The sequence below is a fragment of the Accipiter gentilis genome, chromosome 2 (assembly GCF_929443795.1).
Source record: "Accipiter gentilis chromosome 2, bAccGen1.1, whole genome shotgun sequence".
Taxonomy (NCBI): Eukaryota; Metazoa; Chordata; class Aves; order Accipitriformes; family Accipitridae; genus Astur; species Astur gentilis.
In genome coordinates, this window is record NC_064881.1 from 37,397,517 (window position 1) to 37,411,639 (window position 14,123).

The following is a 14,123-nucleotide window of genomic DNA, read 5'->3' on the forward strand; positions in this document are numbered from 1 at the left end:
TTGTTAGCAAAGATTAATATTACTTGCATATACTATTTTATAGCAGAAAATTTTTATTCTTTTTGGAAAAAATAAGTAATTTAAGAGGATATGTTGATGCACTCTTTTATTATATCCATTCCACTTGGCACAAATATCATCAAGGTACTTGATATTATCAAAGAATCATACTCTGAGTGTCCACCCTTAAAATCATCTATAAGCAGTGATAGAATTACTTATGTATGCTCTGAGACTCCAGTGGCTTTGTGCCAGTTGAGGCTCAGTCTAAAGTGGTGGCAGAAATTATGGTAAAGAAAAAAATTAGAAGTCCTATTTAGAAAGCACTATAAAGCAAAATGCCTGTTAGAGACTGCACGTGTGCCACCTCTGTCAAGGAAAAGCTCAGTGTGACAGTACTACTAGATATCTCTTTGCTTTCCTTGTTTTAGATGGTATCAGCAATCCCAAACACCTGTTTGGTATTTTGACAGTGGTTTCTCTCTCTTTTGCCATGACAGACCTTACATTAATCATACTGCTTTAATGGACTTTCTGATGGATTATTGAAAAACCCTTTCAGAATTAAAAAGAAACAATTAACAGCAGGATCCTACAAGGACCCTTCAGATGTTCCTAATTCTCTCTCTGATTTACTTAAGATGCCTAATTCAGCTTTGTGAAATCCATTCAAGGCATGAATACATGACTAATGCCAATGTACTGAGGAGCTTTGTATTTCAGTATTTATGTCCCATGAGTCCGAGCCTAAAGATCTAAAGGTATCTGGTGAAAGATAAGAAGCCAAATTAAACCTCCAAAACATGTGTTTTCTTTCATCCATGTCCCACTCCTATTAAACAACATAGAAAAGAGCACAGAAATAAAGTAGTAGGGAGTTATGGAAATGAAGCAGGATAAGCCTAGAAGCAGGAGAACTGAAAATTTCTTTTTTTTTTGCTAGTTTTCACATGAACTCACAATCTTATGTTGCTAAAAAGCTACTAGGCATTAACTTGTTTCTTTCCAGTACTTGTTTTTCCCACTAATCCATAAAAAACAGAAGCAGTCTTGGAAAGAGATCATTTAGGCTTGCTCTGCTTTCTTGGTTGCTTTATCAAAAGCATACTGGAGACAGAAAGTGTAAAAAAACATTGACCCCATAAATGCAAAGGAACTATCAGGCCGGTCAAGACATGATGAAATCGAGTCTCCAAAGGCATAACAGAAATCCTCTCATAAGTACTTGTTGCTCAAAGACTACATACAGCACCACAAACAGCAGAAAAATAAGGAGATGAGAAAAATGAGTAAGCACCCAAGAAAAAAAAAGTGAGGACTTTTTTTTTTAGTGAGATGAACTGAAAGAAATTTGAAGGGGGGATTATGTACAATGTCTTTGCTTGGTTGTTTAGCTCAGAAAAGTGATCAATTTAAATTTAATTTATAAGGGTGATGCTTATATTATTTTTTCCTTGAATACCTTTCCTCTTGATGCTCAACTTCTCTGATATATATACATATCACCTGGTTATTCCCTGATGTGAGAAAACAGTAGGAATTTATAGGAAAATGAATAAAAATACTTTGTGCTTCATGTAAGACCACTCCAAGATTCTTTCCTACTTAAATAGTCACTATTCTTAAACCTGGATGGCTTCATTGCTATGTGAGGTCTATTCTTAGAGAGGACTCACAAAAACTCATTCAAGCAGACAGGAGTGAAACAAACTTTAACATAGGAGGTGACACATGCTTTTTTTTATCTTATTTGAACAGCTAAAGCTGCTTTAGTATTTACAACATGCATCTTTGTAAGAGACAACCTATCAACTCAATGCAGTGTCAGGATATGAGTACAATATCCTGCTGCACAGTGTAGTGTATACTCATTAGTCAAATGTGACTAGTACCCCAGTCACAGTTTGCTGATTAACGTCCCTAGCATTTAAATACTCATAATTAGGCTTCTTGATAAACACTTCATTACAATAAGGAATGGCACTTGATATTTCTCACTTCTATCATTTCAATTCAGCCTAATAAGCTACCATTTATAACAAAAAACCAACAGATTCTCTATCGTAGCTATGCCTGTACAACAGGAGTAAACTCTTTAAAGTGTACATGCATGATCATAAAACATAATATGAAAAAGTTATTACGAAACAGTTGTTATTATTATTATTTGCTTTGTCTGTAAATCTCTCTTTTCACCTATGCCTCTGTCTCCATGGCACAGGAACACTTTAGTGTACAGTCATAGAATGCATTACCTCACATATATGCAACATCATAAGAGAGAAGTCATACGAAGATAGGAAGATGGGAGATTAAAAAGAAATAAACTACTGTGCAACTGATAAATGGATGTAATGTTAAGGTGTCACTCTGCAGGAAACATATATTAGTAAGAACTGTTCCCTTCTTCTTAGAAATCCAAAGAAAAGGATGTAAAGATTCTAGACATGTACTGTAAATGTTTTGCCCTGAGAAATTAAAGATCTTTCAAATAATTACACATATTGTGGAAGTCTTAGTATTTGCATCAAGAAAGGGTAGAAAAAGTATTTATTTTTGTTTTTTCAGGACAAAGGTGAAATGCAAAGGACTGGTCAAAATACGAGTTTGGGGTTTTTTTAATTAAATAGGAAAGCCATTTGGCTAGAGTTTTAAAAGTGTATATTTCAACAAAATTAACCTTCTGTCTTAAGAAACTCCAGCAGAAGATTTGCAAGTGGAAGGAGCAGAACAAGGACAGTCAGACTAGAATGAGTTTTTTAAAAGAAGCTAATGTATGAATGCCTCAGAATATAATTTTAACTTATGTGAAAATAATAAAGTTTAAGTAAACCTCCTAACACTATAGTAGTTTACAAAATGTGTTCTTTCAGTACACTATAAAGATTTATTTCACTATTTGGTTTATATAATAACAACTGCTTTACACACAAACATGTAATTACATATCCAAGTGCATTTGTGTGAACATATATAGATATATTTTTACATGTACTCCTTCACAGAAACACATAAGCATACACACACCTTTATGTACGTAGGGCCTTTATGGATTGCTGCATCTGAGCAATATGCATATCAGTCCAATTATGGCAAGCGATAGGAGCGTCAAAAATGAGCAGCAATGGAAAAAGAAGTGTCATAATGTCATAACAAGATCAGGTTATAAAGAGGATAGGCGCTCTCTCTGTGATCTGAAGAGACCACATTTTATTCTTATTGCTCTTAGCTACAAGAGTAACAGGGGTTGTGCAATTTTATGACAAGGCATTAATGCATTACAAACAAAAACTGTACACAAGAGATCGTCAGATTTAATGAAACTTGGGTGCAAAGGAAGAAAATCCAGCTGGCATAGAACTCTGCAAATAACAAGGCAAATGCTTTTCACTTTGAAATGACTGTCCACATGAAAAGTGTAGTTGAAAATGAAATGCTGAATTAAAAATAAATTATTTGAAATTATATTTTTCTTTTCAAAAATGTGAGTTAGTGAAAGTTCCAAAATTGTTCTTTTTCATTTTGCTTTACAAGACAATAAAGAAAACTAATAATTTTCTTTTAATTTTGAACTAATATGAGTTTGATTCATTTCTGCAAAAGGGAGTTATTCACTTCTCTTTTGTATTTTAAATAGCAAAAATTTGGTACAGCTTCATTTTAAGCTGATGTACAGCACTAGTGATTTTGGAAGACTAGCTTTCATTTCATGTTAAGGATAGGAAATACCTTTGAAGTGTCCATATTACCTGTCCTCTGATTGCATATAATGGCATGTGAACACTTTATTATAGTGTAAGCTATAGTACTAGAAAAAAGTTTTAAACAATCTTATCACAATGACAAATTTTGCCAAGAAATGATGGTAATTTTCATATTCTGCTAAAAACAACTTTTGAATTGTACTAAAATGTAGTAATACCTTCTAAGTTGAGGGTGACCAGAAGCAGTCAAAATATGCTGCATAAATAGCAACTGAAAAGTACTTGCATGATATTTGTGCGCTATAACTTTGATCATCAAAGGCCCTTTTTTCCTGGATCATCATCTAACTTTATAATATTTACAATTAAAAAGAATCTAAAACATCCTTGAAAATATATAGAACGTAGCATTTTTTTAAAATATATTTTCTGTTTTGCTTTCTCATAAAGAGCTTATATGAAATGCCCGTGCCTTGCTACCATGAGAAATTTAAGGTCCTCAGCACATTTCACCCTTGGAATCAGAAGGGACCTAAGTAACAGGCAGTAATCTAGGAAAAGTGGAATGCTGCACTAATTTGGGGAAACTGGAATTCCATCCTGAGAGCACACTCCATCCTGAGAGTCCTTTCACAAAAACAGATCAGCTGATTTGATAATTAAAGATTCATGTTGGATAAAAATATGAGTGCATTTAATTCAGTTTTCACAGTTGATTCAGATTTTGAGAGTTGAAGATTTCACAGGTTTGAGAGAAAAAAAATACTTCATAAGTATAATACATCACAATTATGAGCAAATGAAACATGCTAATCTTTAAAAACAGACATAATTTTTACCTGGGCCAGACAGGCTTAGATATATGCAAGAGGGTAGGAATTTCAAAAGCTTTTCAGCACATCAAAGTAGAAATTACACTTAAGATGAAATTTATGTTCTGAAGACACTAAGGTGTTTTAGAAAATCCTACCTGATAAAACAATTGCTTGATTTTAGACACAGTGCAAATTAATGTTATGACAGAGCTAATAAACTCCTGCTTCTGTGTAAAACTGGAAAATATTAAATAAGAAAAACATTAGCCAAGACCTTTCAAATGTAATTTTGATAGAGTGTCCTGGTTCAGCTTCTATCACCCACTCACAATTCAAGGAATCTTTATAATACCCTGGCCAGCCTGGAGAGAGGATTACTCCACTGGGAGATGAAAAATGCCCACCACATGGAGCTAAAAATGAAACAAAGAGAAAGGTATAATAACACAGACTTCTTATATGTAATTCACAATCATCACTTTCAATATAGAACATCTTTAAGGAACAAATTAAAAAAAAATCCAGTTGAAGGAAGATGCAACAAGGCTTCAAAGCTGACAGACTGTGGTGTTCAGAATTAGATGGAGACAACTGAATTAAAACCTTAAAAAGATAAACTGTTCAATACATTCTAACAAAGCTTTGTATAATGTATTCTTACAGGTAACATCGATTTTCCTGTAATAAAGGACACACAACAAAACATAGTGTTTAAAAAGTATCATTACTTCTGCTTTTAATTGTGAGCAGAGGGATCTGAAAAACTTGCAAAAGCTTCAGTTGAGTATCAAGCTAGAAACTAGTGAGTTGTTATTTTAACTTTGACATGAATCCACTGTCATACCTCATACATTTTGCTTGTTGTGTTGGCAGTCCAAATTCCTCATTCATGAAAAATACAAACTTACCATTCTTACAGAATTAGTTGATATTTTTAAAAAATTTGGCAAATATATATTAAATACTGTAACATATATATCTGCAAGCAGAATTACTAGAAAGAACATGTAGTTTTTCTCTCAGAGACAGTGAGTAAATACAAGCTAGGAAAACTGTATTAAAACATAATTGAAACCAATTGTTGGTAATCATATTTGAAGTTTTTCAATGGCTTAATGACACATTAATTACAGGAATAATCTCCACAGCTGTAGGTATTACAAAGATGAAGAGCATTTCTTTGGTAACAATTCTTCATAAATAGTTGAAGAGAATCTGGTACAGAGTGACGGAAGTTTCCATTATCTGATCAGTGTGAAGACAGTTAGTCATAGGGCAGAAGAGAGATTCTCAGAACTAATAATCATGTTTGACTGATGCTGATTTTGGCTATGGAGAGCACTAGTCTAACACAAAGATGGTATAATCTCACAGGTGAAAAGACTAAGAATCATATGACCAACATTGCTAAAGGACAGATCTTTTAGGTTTAAGTCTTGCAAAGCTCTGTGCAGGTTTTTAATTTCATGCATGAATGCAAACCCATTACATCTGATGGATCTACAGTCTATGTAAAGTCAAGTGCATGTGTCATCAGACTTTTGTGAGATCATCTCAGTGGTATGGATGGGTGAGGGAAAGACCATGGGAGTGCTTGGCTTGTTTTAGTTTATTTCTTTTCAGTAGGAGATTGATACTCCCCAAATAGAGCAAATAATGCACAGAATTATCTTGAATTCTAGACATCTAAGAAATGCAGTAATTCCATCACTAGAAGTATTAACATTTTTAAAACAGGTAACAAATCATAATGTTTTCCTAGCAATTTAAAATATCTAGGACATCTTATGAATTTAATGCATATTCAGTGTGGTAAATTGAACATACGTTGTTCAGCACAAGTGTAAACATCCTCAAAAGACCATATCTATGTATCTTTCTATATGTGTATTATGCATATATGTGAATATACTGAACATACCTATATAAACGAAAATACAAAAAGAAAGTCTTCTTGATCCACAGGGGACAAGACAGAAAAGCAACTATCTCTGAATATGTTTTCCTCTAGAAGAATAAGATATATTTTCCTTGAGCTACAATGTTACATATCAAATAACTAATTTCAATTACTTTTTAAGTAATTACTGGGAAAAAATAAATTGTAAAATGCATGTCTCTAAACTAAACTTTTTCACTCACTAAAGTGGTGGCATATTGCTGTCCTTTAGTGAATCCAGCTACTTCAGTAAAAACTGTTGCAAGTAGGGACATTTAGTAAGATGTATTTTAAAATACTACTACTACTACTACTACTAGTAATAATAATAAAATGGATTACCTAGAATCTTAAGTATAGGCAGTTAGGAGTAATTCTGTAAAAAAAAAAGCTTTTTCACAGTTGCTCTGACTTGCGTTTGTGCAAGCTTTCTTTGATGAAAATACAAGGTGATAAGGACCTGATAAGGTGTTATTTTCTGCAGCAAATATGTTTTCCAAGATGGTCAACAAAGCAGCATTTAAAAGAGGAAAGCATTACACAGACCATGCTCTTAAACTGGTGATCACTGTCTCAAATGATGAGCAGTCTACAATTTCTTTGTTTTCAGGAGTTGCTGACTGTTTTATGGAAAATGAAATCTGCAGAATGTATTAGCTATTCAATTGACACTTTACATTAAAACTCATTTTTCTTTCACAAAATCTTTTTGATCAGACCTATATATATGTTCTCTATGTGAGGCAAAGAAGAAAACAAACAACATACATTTCAGTGCCTTACAGAAGCAGGCAGAAGCAAAATTCATTGCTTCCCCAAAACGCCAGCCATGAAGAAGTAAGTAGCACCTTTTGTGGACAGTGCTAAATCATACAAAGCAGACAGTAAACTTCAACCATTTACATCATTCTCTTTTCCATTACTATCTGTTGTGCGGTACAGATGTGCACTGATGCAACCTGGATGAGAACAAGATTTGTCAAAGATTTCTCAAGAACACAGAATCAAACACTGGATATCCCTTATTCTAGACAAAATCCTAATGAAACTACCTACTTTTCCTGTGTTATATAAATAAGAATTAAACTAACTGGATAAGTGGTTTCTCCAGGTTCGGCTTAATAAGGTTATCAAGCAATAGCCTTGTATCTCATTATATCTCCTCAATGAGGAGGAAATGGTTTTCAGGGGACTCAAAACAATTATTTGCTCTTTTATAGCTATATTTCCAGAAAATGTTCTGGCCATACCAATTCCACTCCTGGAATGAGGGCACAGTGTTCTGTAGAGCAGAACTTTTTAACACTACTGAGGTGTAAAAGTTATCAATGAGCAGATTCTAAGCTGCAAACTGCAGCAGAAACTGTTAGGATTGGGTGCCTTGGGGTTGAATGAAGAGATACCAGGATTAAACTAAGGATCTTTGTCACCTTAATCTTCCCACTTGCACATAACATGGATATGTGCCAAGAGTGGGATTTGTTCATCTGTACAAATAATTAGAGAAGAACATGAACTTCAGAGTGTGTGTGTGTGTGTGTATAAACTTTATTATACATAATAATAAAGTATGCCACATGGTATCTTATAGACACTATGAAAATACAATTTCTCCAGTTAGAAGTATGCTCAAATACTTTTTTGGTTCTGGTGAATATTGGTGTAAATACATTAGCCTACAGAACTATAAATGCATGACAGAGTTATTGTTATCAAGAGCTTCTTTGCTTATTCGCTAATTAAGGATCTGATCCAACTCAAATTAGATTTGGTGAGTTTCTCAGGATCTAAACCCTCAGGGACTAAACACATTTTCTAAGGAAAAATCTTATAGGGTTGTTTTTTTCTTTTTTGTTTTTTTTTTTTTTTTTTGACCATATTTGTTTGGTTTTACTTTTGTGACACTTTTCTAAAAAAAATCACCAAATGACCTGGGAATTCACCAAGCCTCAAAGTTCATACATAGCTGACGTAATCAAGCTGGAAATTTTGCCCTGAATTTCATTTTGTAAAGCAAAGGATGAGCTTTCTTTGTTTCTTTGCCAGGCTCATTAGACATACACATATTTATTTGCATCATAGGCATCTATATGGAGACAAAGATTTTTAGTTTTCTTTTCTTGTGGAATAAAGCATCTTAGTTAGTTGTCCTGGTTTCAGCTGGGATAGACTTAATTTTCTTTCTAGTAGCTGGTATAGTGTTATGTTTTGGATTCAGTAAGAGAAGAATGTTGATAACACACTGATGGTTTCAGTCGTTGCCAAGTAGTGTTTAGACTAAGTCAAGGATTTTTCAGCTTCTCATGCCCAGCCAGCAAGAAGGCTGGAGGGGCATAAGAAGCTGGGAGAGGACACAGCCAGGGCAGCTGACCCAAACTGGCCAAAGGGGTATTCCAGACCATAGGACGCCATGCTCAGCACCAAAAGCTGGGGGAAGAAGGAAGGGAGGGACATTTGTCTTCCCAAGTAACCGTTATGCATAATGGAGCCCTGCTTTCCTGGAGATGGCTGAACACTGGCCTGCTGATGGGAGGCAAGGAATGAATTCCTTCTTTTGCTTTGTTTGCACACACGGCTTTTGCTTTACCTATTAAGCTGTCTTTATCTCAGCCCACGAGTTTTCTCACTATTAGCCTTCTGATTCTCTCCCCCATCCCACTGTGAGGGAGGTGAGTAAGCAGCTGCATGGTGCTTAGTTGCTGGCTGGGGTTAGACCACAACATTAATAAAGCACTGAAAGTGAGTTATACGCTATATGTATGGATTTTGTAACTATCTGAATGCAACAATTACTTATCACTTATTTCTAAACACAAGAAAAAACTTTTGGCCTGTTACCAGAACATTTCAATATTCAACTCCAAAGCAAATGAGATCTGTCAGACCTTCTAAAGATGATGAGAAATGAATGTTTTGAAAGCAGTCCTGGAGAGAAGGACTTGAGGGTACTGGTGGATGAAAAACTTAGACATTAGCCGGCAACGTGTGCTTGCAGCCCAGAAAGCCAACCATATCCTGGGCTGTGCAAAAAGAAGCATGGCCAGCATTTTGAGGGAGGTGATTTTTCCCCTCTGCTCATGTGAGAGCCCACCTGGAGTACTGCATCCAGTTCTGGCGTCCTGTATTAGGTTTGTGTGGCGGGATTTTGGTAGCTGGGGAGGGGTCACAGGAGTGGCTCCTGGGAGAACCTGCTAGAAGCTTCCCCAGCTCGAAGTCAGACCCACCTTTGGCCCAGGCTGAGCCCATCAGTGATGGTGGCAGCACCTCTGGGAGAACAGAGTTAAGAAGGGGAACCTGCAGTGAGTGGGGGATTGGAATGTGACAGGAACCCCTCTGCAGACACCGAGGTCAGTGAGGAAGGAGAGGGAGGACAGGCACCGGAGGAGGTAGATGCCCCTGGATGCCCCTGCAGCCCATGGTGAGACGGCAGGCTGTCCCCCACCCAGCCCATGGAGGGGAGCGGGGGAGCAGATGCCCACCTGCAGCCCAGGGAGACAGGAGTCCACGCCAGAGCAGGTAGGTGCCCCCCAAGATGGCCGTGACTCCATGGGAAAGCCCGCACTGGAGCAGGCTGTGACTGAAGGACTGTGGCCCGTGGGAAGGACCCATGCCCGAGCAGTTCATGAAGGACTGCAGCCCATGGGAGAGACTCCATGGTGGAGCAGGGGAAGAGTGAGGAGTCCTCCCCCTGAGGAGGAAGGAGCAGCAGAGACAAGGTGTGGGGAACTGACCCCAAGCCCCATTGCCCATCCCCCTGCGCCACTGGGCAGAGGAAGTAGAGTAAATGGGGATTAAAGTTAAGCCTGGGAAGGAGGGAGGGGTGGAGGAAGATGTTTTAAGATTTGGGTTTACTTCCTATTATCTGGTTTTGATTTAATTGGTAGTAAATTAAATTGATTTTGTTTGAGTCTGTGTTTTTGCCCATGACCATTAAGTGGTGAGTGATCCCTCCCTGTCCTTGTCTCAATCCATGTGCCTTTCTTTATGTTTTCTCCTCCCCATCGACTTCATGGTGCTTTGTTGCTACCTGTGCTTAAACCACAACAAGTCCCCAGCACAAGGACATGGCCTGTTAGACCAGGTTAGAAGGGCCACAAAAATGATCAGAGGGATGTAACACCTCTCCTATGAAGACAGGCTGAGAGTTGGGGTTGTTCAGCCTGGAGAAAAGCAAGCTCCAGGGAGACCTTATTACAACCTTTCAGTATTTAATGGGGGCTTACAAGAAAGAAAGAGACTTTTCATCAAGGCCTGTAGTGATAGGACAAGGGATAACAATTTTAAACTGAAAGAACATAGATTTACATTGGGTATAAGGAAGACATCTTTTATGATGCAAGTGGTGTGACACTGGAACAGCTGGCCTAGAGAAGTTGTGGATGCCCTCATTGGAAGTGTTCAATGTCAGGTTGCACAGGGCTTTGAGGAACATAATTTAGTTGAAGATGTCCCTGCCCATGGCAGAGGGGGGACTAGATGATCTTTAAAGGTCCCTTCCAACCCAAACCATTCTATAATTCTATGAGGACATGATGTTACTGCTGCAAAGATGGAGTCATGTAAACTACTACTGCATGTACATTTAATACAGACTTGATCCAGTTTCCAGCAAAGGCAAGGGGTAGCCTTAAGCTGATTTCATAATGAATTGGTCAGGGACTTTTACTGGGGAAAAAAAAGAAAAAAAAAAAGAAGGGATAGGAAGTTAATTCTGCTCCAGTAGTAATTTATTTATGCATTTACCTAAACAAGCACATGATCTGGACTATGACCACACAGCTTTTGAACATCTCCAAGGAAGGAGACTCCACACACTCCACTCTGTGGGCAACTTATGCCAGTGCTTGGTCACCCTCACAGTGAAAAAGCATTTCATGATGTTCAGATGGAACTTCCTGTGTTTCTGTTTGTTCCCATTGCCTCTGGTTCTGTCACTGGACACCACTGAAAAGAATCTGGCTCTGACTTCATCTTCTTTGCACCCTCACTTCAGGTATTAACATACATTGATAAGATCCCCCCCGAGCTTTCTTTTCCTCAAGCTAAACAGTCCCAGCTCTCTCAGCCTTTCCTCATAGGAGAGATGCTCCAATGCCTTAAAAATTTTTGTGGCCCTTCATTGGACTCTCTCCTGTATGTTCCTTTCTTGTACTGAGGAGCTTAGGACTGCACATAAACTCCAGGTGTGGCCTCAGCAGTACTCAAAGTAAAGAGGAAAGATCACCTCCCACAACCTTCTGGCAATACTTTGTCTTAGGCATCCCAGGACACCATTAGCCTTCTTTGCTGCAAGGGCACGTTCAACTTGGTGTCCACCAGCACCCACAGGACCTTTTCTGCAAAGCTGCTTTTCAGCTGCATGGCCCCCGGCATGCATCAGTACATGGCCTTGTTCCTCCCCAGGTGCAGGACTTTGCACTTCCCCTTGTTAAACTTCATAAGGTTCCTATTAGCACCTTTCTCCAACCTGTTGAGGTCCCTCGGAATGGCAGCACAAGCCTCTGGCGTATCGGCCACTCGTCCAGGTTTGCTGGTGTGGCAAACTCGCTGAGGCTACACTCTGCCCCATCACTAATATAACTATTTATGTATTTAATTATCAGAAAGCACTCGAATTTTTTGATTACTAGTATCATGTAAGTATCCATTTAGACAGAGAGCAGAAGCATCTTACTCAGCAGCAAGAGAAAGCTGCACCATAAAGTTTCATAACACCACTTTCCAGTGGACATTATGCATACAAGGCTACACAAGGAAAATAAATGACCAACATTGTGTTGGAAACGTCTTAATGTACTGCTGACAGGCATATGTCTCTACTAAGAATAGTGTGAAATATACAGCATTTTCCCTCAAAGACATGGCTATTTCTTAAATTTCTGTATTTTTTTTCACCTAACACAGTCTGCAAAGCATTTTGGTTGCTCATTTTCACAAAGCAGCACAGTACATACCATTGTCTATATTAACCTGGACCTCTCAATTACAAAAATAGATTAATTTTGCTCTCTTTGACACACATTCAAATTGAAGATCATGAATTATCATATGTTTGTCTGATCTTCATTTTTCTCAGGAGATAACCAAGCTCCTATGTTAAAATGATGAACTGTTGTAAAGAGGTATTTTGTATTTTTAAGGACATAACAGCCCATCTTTCTCTTACTGTGTAGGGAAAAAAAGGGTTTCTAAAAGTTATATAAAGTTCAGAATTCAATATGTTGCAAACATTTCTAAATATGCAGATTTAGACTTTTTTTCCTCACTGATGGTTTAGATTACTGTTTATCCCCTTTTACCTTAAAGTTCCTTTTTCATGCTACCTTCAGCAAACAGTACCAAACTATAATCTATTTAAACTCATATTCACCTCAGCAACCAGAAGGTTAAAGCTCCAACATTTATCAATGCTACATTTTATTGTATATAACCATTTATACATATTCATAATACATATGGAGCCTGTAAACTACAAAATATATCAAGAAGAATAGGAATACCAGATGGCCTTACTTTGAGCCAATATACTACTATAGTTGGAATACAGTATTGCTAAACTAGTACAAAGCTCCATTTCCTCACAAAATTTCCATGAAACTGTTAAAGATTGTCTTTGGAATACAAAAAAGTAACTCTCTTACAAAAACACCCCTATGAATATTCCATTAAAAATAATGCCCATTGTAAGATTGCCTGAATTTGGAGTAATTTCTCTTTGTATTTGGGATCTGAGAATAATAGTGTTTTGCTGTTTTGTTTTGGGTTTTGTTTTTTAAAAGGAAGTCTTTCTTATCCTTCCCCTGATTATGGTTCTTCCTGATGTCTGCAGTGCAAGATTCAATAGAATTTTTTATTTAACTTTCACCATCACATGCTGATGTCTTACACCCAGGAGTCCTTCCCTTCAGAACAGCTGAGTGACTGGGCTTATCTTAAAGAGCCTTGTTTTTTAGAAAATAAAACTCTCCAGTCATCTTGCCAAAAGATTGTTTCCCTGACCTTTTTTACACTGATTTTCAGACTCTGTTCTTTCTTCCAGTTCCATTTGATGGTTGCCTGGCAGATTCATACCCACTGTCAGTATGTTAAAAACAAAACACTAGAAATATAACATAACTAGAAGTTGTCATCAACCAGAATCTCTTTGTCAAACATGGGTCTATGCCAAATACTGAAAGACAATCTTAGCTTGATCTAAGAATTCTCACAGAGTTGTTTCTATTTATTTCTTTGTATAGTAAGGTGCAAGGGTTGCGGCAGGAAATTTCCATATGTGAGTATGAAGAAAGTTTTGAGGATGCCAGCCTAATCACTGAACATCTTGTAGATTCATAGTTTTAGACCCTTTTTTCAAGAGCTTATCACCCATGCTACAGAACAGCAGGATATTAAGCATTACAGGAGTTATGCAGGAAGACCAAGGTTAGAGCTGCAGCACAGGTACAACAGCATAATATTACAAGAGATTATGGGAAAATCCTCCATATAACCCTCACACAGGAAGGATGAAAGGCACAAGGACAGGAAACCCAAATTCAAAAGCATCAGGGAACAGCAAAAGCTGCTCCACTAGAGAAGAAAAGCCAGGAGTCATGCACCAAGGAGCACACAGACACTCACAGGCAGAGTTAGTGCCTTCACAGACAGAGCATCATCCAATTCCAT

At 37.4% G+C, this 14,123-nt stretch overlaps 1 protein-coding gene across 3 annotated transcripts in view; it reads right to left on the bottom strand.

Moving 5' to 3' along the window:
• CSMD3 (CUB and Sushi multiple domains 3) overlaps window positions 1–14,123 on the bottom strand; it is a 767,893-nt gene that overhangs the window by 302,294 nt on the left and 451,476 nt on the right. For all 3 annotated transcript variants that reach the window (XM_049824473.1, XM_049824463.1, XM_049824457.1), the window contains one exon: window positions 4,794–4,932. In XM_049824473.1, the coding sequence (XP_049680430.1) occupies window positions 4,794–4,932 (139 nt within the window). The remainder of the gene's footprint in view (window positions 1–4,793; window positions 4,933–14,123) is intronic.